The 11,148-nt window shown below is 34.9% G+C and overlaps 1 protein-coding gene across 2 annotated transcripts; it reads left to right on the forward strand.

The window, feature by feature from the left end:
• Window positions 1-5,530: 5,530 nt before the first annotated feature.
• Window positions 5,531-11,131, forward strand: LOC110811278 (target of rapamycin complex subunit LST8). Of its 2 annotated transcripts, none has more exons than XM_022037708.2 (11): window positions 5,531-5,689; window positions 5,875-6,027; window positions 7,614-7,715; window positions 7,822-7,934; window positions 8,049-8,118; window positions 9,025-9,102; window positions 9,544-9,660; window positions 9,771-9,847; window positions 9,990-10,069; window positions 10,166-10,225; window positions 10,843-11,131. In XM_022037708.2, the coding sequence occupies exons 2-11, from the start codon at window positions 5,920-5,922 to the stop codon at window positions 10,965-10,967; spliced, it is 930 nt and encodes a 309-aa protein (XP_021893400.1). In that variant the 5' UTR covers window positions 5,531-5,689; window positions 5,875-5,919; the 3' UTR covers window positions 10,968-11,131. The 2 variants fall into 2 exon arrangements, with proteins under 2 accessions (XP_021893400.1, XP_021893399.1); XM_022037707.2 differs by having other exon boundaries at window positions 5,532-5,689; window positions 9,771-9,865.
• Window positions 11,132-11,148: the final 17 nt, after the last annotated feature.

Genomic DNA, 11,148 nt, shown 5'->3' on the forward strand with positions numbered 1-11,148 from the left:
TTCGATCAATTGCTATTTTAGTTATTTTACATAAAGGCATCATGTTGTCTGATCTATTTATTTTATGGTTTTGAATGCATGAATCACTGTTTACTTCACTACTGCTTAATTTTGTGAATCCGATGATATGCCTGCATTGTTGAATGCTCGTTACTGGTGTAAATATTCATGATTATGTGAGAAACAAAAAATTAAGAAAAGAATAGAAAATGTATGTGAATTGATAAATGGATAAGTCGACACCCTCACTAGATATCCTATAAGATGGTGGACGGACCAAGTCCATAGGGAACCTTACTGGGAACGTTGTCTCTCATACCGGACGGGTAGAGAGACTTTAAATGTTTTGGCGCTCATACCGGACGGGGTATTGAGGTTTATGGTTTTGGCGCCCATACCGGATGGGATATGGGGACGGTTCTGGAGTTAAGTTATTAAGGTGAATGGTTCACGTGTAGCGGAGACCCCTATGGATCCCCATGGATACTGGTAGGCTGGTAAAAGAGGGAATTTGTTGCCTGATGATTGAAATATTAAAAGTATGACATGTATTATGTTACAGAGTGCGTATGATTTCATGAAATTATAATGTTATTGTTTTCATAAGTTGTTTTCATGAATCTCATAGAGATAAGTGGACAGTAAATGGTTTTATTATTGATAAATGAATTTGTTATAAATTATTATCTATTAGTCGTTTTTGTTTTCTACCAACATTTACTTCTGTGACAGTGAGATAGTGTAACATCTTTACTAGGTTAGTGTAGCTCATTCCTTACTTGTAGCACCCGGAAAGGAGGATGAGGAAAAAAAAAAAAAAAGAAAGCCACGTCAGCAGGCACGTCAGCAGGCCCGGTCAACAGTCCCGGCCAACCGGGGCCTGCCACGTGGCAAGACCACGTCACTCCGAAAGGTAGCCACGTTGGCGATCCGCGTGGGTGAAATCCGACGGCCCAGATCAATCGCGCGATCAGACGGCCCAGATACAATCAAAAACGAACGGCCCAGATTAAAACAAAATGGACGGCTGAGATCAAAAGGCAAGGGGTTATAAATAGAACCCCCACACCAGACCACAAACCCTAGCCGCCTGCCGCTCACCGGAGAAGACGAACCAGAGGCCGACCGCCGCCACCCGCCGCCGCACCGGGGAAATTTTCGACCGCCGATCGAGGTAAATTTCATACCCCCGACTCGTTTTTCCACGCTGATTCCTCCTATGGCCAAATCGAAGCCAAAATCCTGGCCAAACGGCCGGAATACGCGGTCGAAGACCAGCGCAGGTACCAGTAGTGCGTTTCAGTTCCCCGAGGAAAATTCAGGGAAAATTATGGACAGCCTGCAAGCGCACTGTGAAGCCGTGTTCGGACCCCGAAACGAGTAAGGACCCCTCACCCTATTTCCTATCACGGTATTAAAGTTCAAAATGATAAAACGGTATTTCTTGAATTAACGAATGTGTGAAATTGCTTAAGGTGGCTAATGGAGCCCGAGTCTAGTGTGATTGGTGATTTACTGTTATTTGGCCTGTTTACAGCTTTAAATGCAAAATGAGGTTTGATGTGTTCATTTTACAGATTTGTGTGCATATACTACGTTTTTATTAATCATGGGTTGAATGACTGAAAAACTAATACTGTATGTTGTCTGTTTGGCATGAATTACTGTTTTGCTTGTTTGTATGTGAATTGATGATGCTGACTGAGGAAAAGGAAAATGAAAGATTGTGTAGACTGATAATTATATTATGGGGGTCAGCCTGACTAGATATCCTGGGAGATGGTGGACGGACCGGGTCCGTAGGGAACCCTACCGGGATTGTGGTCTCACATGTCGGACGGGGTATGGAGATCTTATGGTTTTGGCGCCTATACCGGACGGGGTATGGGGACGGCCCGTTTCACCCTCATACCGGACGGGGTATTGAGGTTTATGGTTTTGGCGCCCATACCGGACGGGGTATGGGGACGGCCCGTTTCACCCTCATACCGGACGGGGTATTGAGGTTCATGGTTTTGGCGCCCATACCGGACGGGGTATGGGGACGGCCCTGGAAACTGATTATGAATGTTAAAGGTTAACGGGTAGCGAAACTCCTATGGACCCCCACGGATACTAGTAGGCTGGTAAATGAGAAAAAGATATGTTGTACAATGATTGAATTACAAGAGACGCGATAAGTGTTATGTTTTACAGCTTATATTATTCCATGATTATGATAATGTTATTGTTTTTCTTATATTGTTTTCATAAATTCCACCGAGGTAAGTGGATGGTAAAGGTTTTCATGTTAATAAACGAGTTTGTTGTAAATTATGCTCCATTGGTCTTTTTGTGTTTTTCTACCCACCTTTACCTCCGTGACGGTGAGATATCGTGATGTTCTTACTGGGCTAGTGTAGCTCACTCCTTATTTAACCATTTCAGATCAGGAAGACATGGTTCCCGAGCCCGTTCCGCAGGAGGACGACGAAGGGGATGCCTAGAGACTCTGTAGTCATACTCATAGTTTTATTTTCGAGTTTCTCTCTTAGTTAGTTTAATCTTTTATATTTTAAGTACGTTTTTGGTTTTTCGTGTAAGGGATGTTAACTGAAATTTTGATATCGCTTCCGCATTTGATATATTTAAATACTCATTTCATTTTAATATTTCCGGGGCCGTTACATTACTTAACCATTTCAGATCATGAGTACTTGGTTCCCGAGCCCGTTCCGCAGGAAGACGGCAAGTAGATGCCTAAAGATTTTATAGTTTTCCTTATAGTATCCATTTCTAATATTTACTTTAGTTAGCTTATTCTTTTATACGTTTAATACGTTTTGGTTATTGTGTAAGGGATGTTAATCAAAATATTTTATTTCGCTTCCGCATTTAGAATTTTTATATATACATTTCCTTTTAATTTCTGGGGCCGTTACATATACATCACAGAGAAATACAAACTCATACACTTCCAACAATCACTATCTATACTATTACTAATTTTTACACACTTTATTCCGCCCACAAAAAGAATCATTGCTCTGTTGTGCTATATGCTATGCTCGGAAACCAGCAACTCCGATCCCGGCTCTATCCCTACTTCATCTGTAAATGATAAAGAATGAGTACATATAACTCAATATAGTAAAAATTAAGTTACAAGTATCATATGCAACAATAGGAAACCTAGTATTTCTATATGTGCTCTATCTACACAACCTAAGCTCAAGCAATTCAGGCAACAGGCAATTAAACTCGCCTCTTTTCGCACCTCAAACAGTTAGGCCCTCATTGCCGGTTGTGACTCACCCCTCGTATGAGTCCTCTCTTCACTCCTCCTCTCGTCGTACTCCAGTCTCCAGCTTTAGTGTCGCCGACAATTAGCTCCAACAACGACTTTCACTCGTTTGCTCTCACTCTCGAACTTTAATAGCTCTAGTCTCCAACCTCTCACCTTAAGTAATCAGTATAAGTTTAAGGTAAATTAAATTAAAAGAAATGTATATGGTCTTCAGTTCAGTCTTAAGGTTAGAAATTTTTTATCCTGAATTCCAGATTAGTCCACTCTAACTCGATCTCAAACTGACACACACCTCCTGTCAAATCTACAACATTTTATGGAGGAAAAATACCAATCATACAGGCAACTATAGAAAACTATCAATCTCGTGGTCTTAAGTTACTTAATCCATATATATGTATCTATATATTAATATATATATATATATATATATATGCATATATAGAGAATACAGGAAATTTGGTAGGAGTGCAATCATGACTATGGAATAAATCATATATATATATACAGAAATCACAGGAAATTTATGAGAAGATGAATTACAATTGGTTGTTGTTATATAATTATTTGTGAGTATGACAAACACAGTGTTACAGAGTTGGTTGAACAATCACCATCTTGAAAAGCTTGGGGGAAGAAGGAGATACATATAACTCACTGCATGCCCCCAAGTCCTTTTCCTTCTTTTACTTTCACACCACCCCTTTTTTCATTTCTCTACATTTCAAAACTTAAACTCCAACGTGTGTGTATATATATATATATATACGCACACACACATATACCTATATATGTATTTATACACACACACACTCTCTCTCTCTCTCTCTATATATATATATATATATATCTCTCGCGCACACAATATATAATATAGTTTATTAATTTCATGTTTTAGTTTTAATTTGTACGTTAATCTTAAACTTTTTATAAGTACATTTTTTTTTCTTAATTTAATCGAAAAATAATAATGATTAAACAAGAGTTTTAAAATGTTTAAAAAATTTGGTCAAAGAATTTTAATTATAAAAAAAAAAACTTTAATGTACTTTATAATTATTAAAAGTTAAATGAACTTTTAATAATAAGATAAAATTATCTAAAGTATTTTATTTTATTTTTTTTTTCATTTTTCAAGTGCAAAATTTTAAATTTCTTTGACCATAATATTTTAAATTAATCCAAAGAAAAAGTATGATATTATTACATTTATTTTTTAATTAAAAAAGCAATTAATCATCATTTTAGATTAGTCTAAGGCTCTTATTTACTAAATATTTTACAATATTTTAAAATCTAAAATCATAAAAAGGTGATATATACATATATATATATATATTTTGCAATTTAGATGGTATTAAATTTCTTTTAATCCTTTCATACTACTAATTTGATCGATTAATGCCAATGACCCTTTACCCATTTTGAAGGTTAAAAATTATGTGACTTTTCTACCATAATAATGCATATATATATATATATATATACCATATACATATACATATACATATATATGCATTATGGGTTCATATTTTTATTTTTCACGTGTTATATGCCATAATTTAGCTTGATGGTTAGATCATTATTACAAAAAAAAAGTCTCAATTTTTTAAAAATCACGATATGGAAATTGGAAAGGTGAAGATATATAATAAGGTTTAAGATAAGGGAATTATCCTCAAAATCTATGCATCAATTGGTCCATTATCTAATTCTTGAAAAAAATATATTTCTTATTATTATATATTCAGTGAATTTCATAATTAAAAATATATCTATATGTGTAAGTAATTACATAACTTGATTTAACATCAAAGTCATCATAGCGTACATCACAATTCAATTACAAATGAATCGATATTCACATTTTTATTATTTATATTTTCAATACATACTACTATTTTTCATGTGATAATATAGTTATTCAAAAATATAAATATAAATATATATAAATTTTGGTTATACCATGTAAATTATTAAATTTTTTAAACAATTTTATATACTTAGATATGCTCTAAAAAAATTTATATTTTTATATAAAATAATTAAAAAATTAAATCATAAAGTAGTAATTTTTTTTTTCCTTAAAAAATATACAATATTGGAATTATAACAAACTAAAAGAAAAAAAAAAAGGTGAATAAATGGACCCGTTCCCGCTTGATTGGGTCGGGCTCAATCCAAGAAACCGCCTGCTCATATATGACCCGGACCCGAGCCCAGTAAGGAGTATTGGGCCTCTGTAATGGGCCTGTTTGGACAAAAGCCCAAAAGCTCTCTTCGTTTTCCTTCGTCCGTCTCCGCATTCTCTCCTTTTTTAACTTTCGACCCTCAGCAGCTCTTCTAAACTCCTCAGTTTCACAGTAATGGCTTCCCCTTTAATGATTTTCACATGATTATCAGGTAACTAATTACGTTTTTTTTTTTTTTTCTCTCTTTTCATTTTCCCTCCTATTTCGATCTCAAAACATCACATTTTTGTTCTTGATTTTTTAAAAATCCGTATCTGATCGATTAACTTCAAGCTATGCTTCTTCCTCTTTTGTTGATTGTTTTTTTTTTTCTTTCTATTGATTTTTCGGTTTAAGTTGTGATGAAATTGAGGGCTGAATGTTGATTGGGAAGAAATAACAATGACGCAACCGTTGGTGATACTCGCAACTGCCAGCTATGATCACACCATTCGCTTTTGGGAAGCCAAGAGTGGACGTTGTTATCGTACAATTCAATATCCAGACTCTGTTAGTCCACTTTTTTTTTTCTTCTTTTTTCTTTTTTCTACTTCTCATAGTTTGGTAAAGTTTCCATCTTTATGTGTAAAACATGTGTGTATATGTATGTGTGTGTGTGTTTGTTTCTATATATGTGTATGACTTCCAATGAAAATTTAACTGTTGGATCTAGTTTCAATATGGTGTCTCTCGCCATATTTTTTTTCTTCTTTTTCACTGAGGAGATTGAGATACTGTCTAGAATAGGTAAAAATTTAAGCATAGAAACTTTTGCAGTGATTAGTAGATATGATCATTATGAGCAAGGAATGCGGTTCGGTTTGATCCCCGTTGAACGGCTTGTTTTTTTATTTGAGATTCCTCTTTAATTACTATCCACCTTATCAGATTTTAGTTCTTTTAAGTTGTGGGTATGGGGATGAGTAGTGGCCAATATTAGAGATTCTAGATGAATCCTGTTCAGATGAGAAGAATGGAAGAGTGAAGAACACATTGGGGAGCTTATGAGAGAAGACAAGAAGTAATTTACTTTACCTAAAATATGAGACTCTTACTCTGTAGTAGCTTAATTCGGTGAAGTGAGCTTATCTACGTTTGATTCTTGTCCATTACATTCTTAGATTTTAATATTTGATATGTAGAATCTGGTCAAGTAACACATGTTTGGTTCATTCTATTATCATTCTATTATTAGATTCTAACTTTTTGGCATAGAAATTCTGATCACAATTTATAAATTTGATGCATGCTCAACTCATATATTTAATTCCACGATGATGGATATGTATTTACTCTTGTTAAGAGATGAGCTACAAGAACAATTAACTTGAACTGGACATGAAATTGATTTAGAATTAGAATGTTATTTTTATTCTATTACTTAAAATTGAAATTTGAACTAAACTTACCCTTATATACAATAGCATTTGACTTCCAAGGTTAGTATTAATCTCATTGATGCATGCATGTTTTATGCAAGTTTGCTTGAAGTCTGGTTCCATGCTTAAATTGTTCGTAAAATGATTCAATTAGTGTACAATGTTATGTTCTATGAGTTACTAAATTATTGGAATAGAACTAAATGAAATCGAAATTAACATGAATTACTCTCTTGTTGGGATAGGAAGACAGAAATGAGAGTAAACTAATTTGCCTTGTTTAGACAGGAGTTGAAAAGGAGGAGAATGCAAATTAGTAATTTTAACAGACTAATAATATGTTTATTCCTTATAAATGAAGGGCATAATAAAAAGAGACTAGTCATTGAATTTTTTTGAAAGAGAGCGAGGCATTTTATCCCTAGAACATAGTATTTTTTACTCTTATTTTCATTCCTTCCATATCCTTTGAAAGAAAATAAGGTTGGAATATTCACTCTCATTTTCCTTCCATTTCATTTAAAAATATTTTCCAAACATAGTCTCCCTCTTCCTAAATATAGTCTTTCTCTCTTTTTAGCTACTAAGAAATAAGACGGAAACTGGGTCTATTGCTTTCATATTTCAAAAGGAATGAAAATGGGAGAAAGAGGGTATCAAAGAAATGAAAATGAAAATTCACCCAATCTAACAAAGTTTGTATTCTGATGCTTACAGCAAGTTAATCGACTTGAGATAACCCCACATAAAAGGTTCCTGGCAGCAGCAGGCAATCCTCATATCCGTCTGTTTGATATTAACTCCAGTAGTCCTCAGCCGGTATGTGCCTGTTTTATTTTGCTTTGTTTTTATATGTCAGTGAGGCACCTTCTCTGTTGGCTAATAATGACATTATTTTTCCTCCCCCATTTTCTTAACATGGCAGGTGATGAGCTATGATTCTCATACTAGTAACGTTATGGCAGTGGGCTTTCAGTGTGATGGAAACTGGATGTATTCAGGATCTGAAGATGGCACAGTGAGAATTTGGGACTTGAGGTAAGTCCAATTACCCAAAATATGGGTGACATGGTGCCATTACATACTTGTAAGATTATAGGTTGGTGACCTTTTGAATATTATCTAGACTAATTTTATCTATTACATGTGCAGGGCTCCAGGCTGTCAAAGGGAGTACGAAAGTCGTGCTGCTGTTAACACTGTTGTCTTACACCCAAATCAGGTCAAATAAACAGTTTCAGCCACGATTATAATATGCTATCATATGTTGGAGGAAAAACTCTTCCTGTTCCTTCCAGCTTGTTAGCAATAAAGTTTGGCTTAGATTCTCTTCTGGATTTGGTTTATTAGTTTAGTACATTTGACCTTCTAATATTTGGGTTATAGACTTCTTTGTCACTACATATAATTTGAGTTTTGAAACCAGAATATGATCAATATAGCTGACCTAATTTGGGAGGTTTCTGATGAAATTTGTGGATTTATGATATCCTTGCCATTTCGAGCTGCAAAGATCAAATGTTAAAATGTGAGAGCCAAAATCGAAATCTTAATCTGCAAAAATGAAAACAGGCTCATGGAAAAAAAACAAAAAAAACTGTGACATCTGGTGGCTCCTGTGGGTGACTCATATCTTCAATCTGCTGTAGAGACAAGAAGTTTCAATACCACATGGTGAAGACAGTTGTGATTTTGATGCTTATGTTGACAATTGGAAATTCCTGCTGCTAATGACAATGGTGTCAAACAGGCTGTTGAGTATATTAAAATAATATCGTTGTAAAAATGAGAGATGCAAAGATCAAATGCTACATATTTTTCTTGTTTTTTCATTCACATCTTATTTGTATAAACTTTCTAGATGTGTAGATCATTGGCATCTTTTCAGATATTTGGAAAGCTTAGTAGCGGCTTTAACAAACTACCTAAGGAAAATTGGCTTGGTTTTGTGCTGATTAGTTCCTTCACTTTGATAATGATGCTCCGACTCTCCTGAAAAGTCTTTAGGAAACTCTGTTACTTTTCATGTTGTAGTATCTCCCATAAAATTTTTGCATATTACATGCATGACAGTATTAATTTCAGTTGTTCAATAACTTATTCATCTCTTTTATCTGTGACTTTGCAGACAGAGCTGATATCTGGAGACCAAAATGGTAATATTCGTGTGTGGGACTTGACAGCAAATTCATGCAGCTGTGAATTGGTATTTTTCACTTTTTACCGTATCTTCTGATATAAGCTTTACTCTTAAACTTCAGATAAAAAAAAGGATAGTATCATTTCAATATAGGCTTCAATTATTTCCATGAGAAAACTGGTGGACACATTGACTTTGAGATTTCAAAGCTTTATACTCTTTCTCTCTCTCTCTCTCTCTCTCTCTCTCTTTCCCATTCAAATCCCATCAGTTCATCAAAAATATCTGACAGGGGTTTCACTTTCCTAATCAAGACTCTCGCTCACATTAACAGAGAAGCCAAATCATGAAAAGATAGCTACATGTACTTAGCAATTTAAATTAGTTGGTAGCCATGTGCATGGAATATAAAAATCGAAAAAGTTTTTGCATAGAATTGGAAATATTTTGTTTTGATTATCATGCTGTAAACCCAAAGCACATCATATTCTATTGAACAAAACCTAGGTGCCTGAAGTGGATACAGCAGTAAGATCTCTGACAGTTATGTGGGATGGCAGTTTGGTAGTTGCTGCAAATAATCGTGGAACATGTTATGTTTGGCGTTTGTTGCGTGGGACTCAGGTAGCTTTTTGTTGCATCTAATTGTCTGGTATTACCATGTTTATTACATTTTACTGGTTCTTGCATTGTTTTCGTTTTTGTCGTTCTCATATTATATGTTTTTGTTTCAGACAATGACCAACTTTGAGCCCCTTCATAAACTGCAAGCACATAATGGATACATCCTCAAATGTCTTCTTTCGCCAGAGTTATGTGAACCACATAGGTTCCCTCCCTTTGTTGTCTTCATATTCTTTCTTCTTGGTATCAAGTATATTTCATCTGTCTATGTTCTTCCCTTTGGTCCAGCATATTGTTGTTAATTTGCTACTATACGTTGTATGTTCCAGATATCTCGCCACTGCATCTTCTGACCACACAGTGAAGATATGGAACGTTGATGGTTTCACGTTAGATAAAACACTAACAGGTATCCAAGTCATTTTCCTTCCTGTGTTTAATTACTTCTCAAATGATCATATGAAGCCAGCCATGGCATTTGATTAACTGTTCTTGTTTGATTCAGGACATCAGCGCTGGGTATGGGACTGTGTTTTCTCAGTTGATGGAGCCTATCTCATAACAGGTATTTGCTATTGAAAATGAAAGAATTTTGGACTTGATTATGTTAGAACAGTGCTTTGGTGGAAGATTGTTATGTGGTGACAAGATACCTTCAGACCAATAAATTATTGTCCGAACCATTTTAGCCTGTAGCAAGCTTGCTGCCATTCCATATTGTCTGGTGTTGCTGAAATCTGAAACCATGTCATTCGAGACAATCAAATTTCACAAAGCTAATCTAATCATCTAGTCTGTTCTCCTACTACTGCAAATTAGAACATTTACTTACAAGGGTATCCACTTGAGGCTCATGCATAGAGGGGCAGTGCTTTCGTTTAGTATATTAATTAGACTAATGCTTTACCAATTGTCTCGTTAGAATTTTGTTCGGTTAAAATTTTCACACTGAAGAGAAATGGGATAAAAAAACTTGATTCAAGAGATTCTATTAACTCTAACATTATAAGATAGAGAAACTTTTTATACACTTACATATTTGACTAATATGGCTGTCTAGACTCTGGGCAAGTGTTCATGTAGAGGATTAGATTACCTTTTGACACTTACAAACCTATTTTTGTTCAATGATACAATATTCGTTTTTCATGACGTGTTGGTATATCTCCATTATGGATGCAGCTTCTTCGGATACAACAGCGAGGCTGTGGTCGTTGTCGACAGGTGAAGATATCAAGATATATCAAGGGCATCACAAAGCAACTATTTGTTGTGCGCTTCATGATGGCGCCGAGCCGTCATCTTGAAATTTAGTGCAGATGCTGTCTTGATTTTGTTGATCTTGCCTTCCATCCTCCTAGTGTTACACAGGGATGAAGGAAGCCAATCTTTTAGTGTTGTGATTACCAACTCTCTTGTATAATTTGTTCTGTAACTTTTTAATTTAATTATAATTTCTATATTTAATACATACATTATGAGAAGTTC

Source organism: Carica papaya, chromosome 8 (assembly GCF_054855325.1).
Source record: "Carica papaya isolate Zhongbai chromosome 8, ASM5485532v1, whole genome shotgun sequence".
Taxonomy (NCBI): domain Eukaryota; kingdom Viridiplantae; phylum Streptophyta; class Magnoliopsida; order Brassicales; family Caricaceae; genus Carica; species Carica papaya.

Coding starts and splice junctions, on each gene's coding strand:
- LOC110811278 (XM_022037707.2), top strand. CDS start 5,920: ATGACGCAACCGTTGGTGATACTCGCAACTGCCAGCTATGATCACACC. Junction 9,866..9,989: donor GAGTTATGTGAACCACATAG/GTTCCCTCCCTT, acceptor TGTATGTTCCAG/ATATCTCGCCACTGCATCTT. Junction 10,070..10,165: donor GTTAGATAAAACACTAACAG/GTATCCAAGTCA, acceptor TGTTTGATTCAG/GACATCAGCGCTGGGTATGG.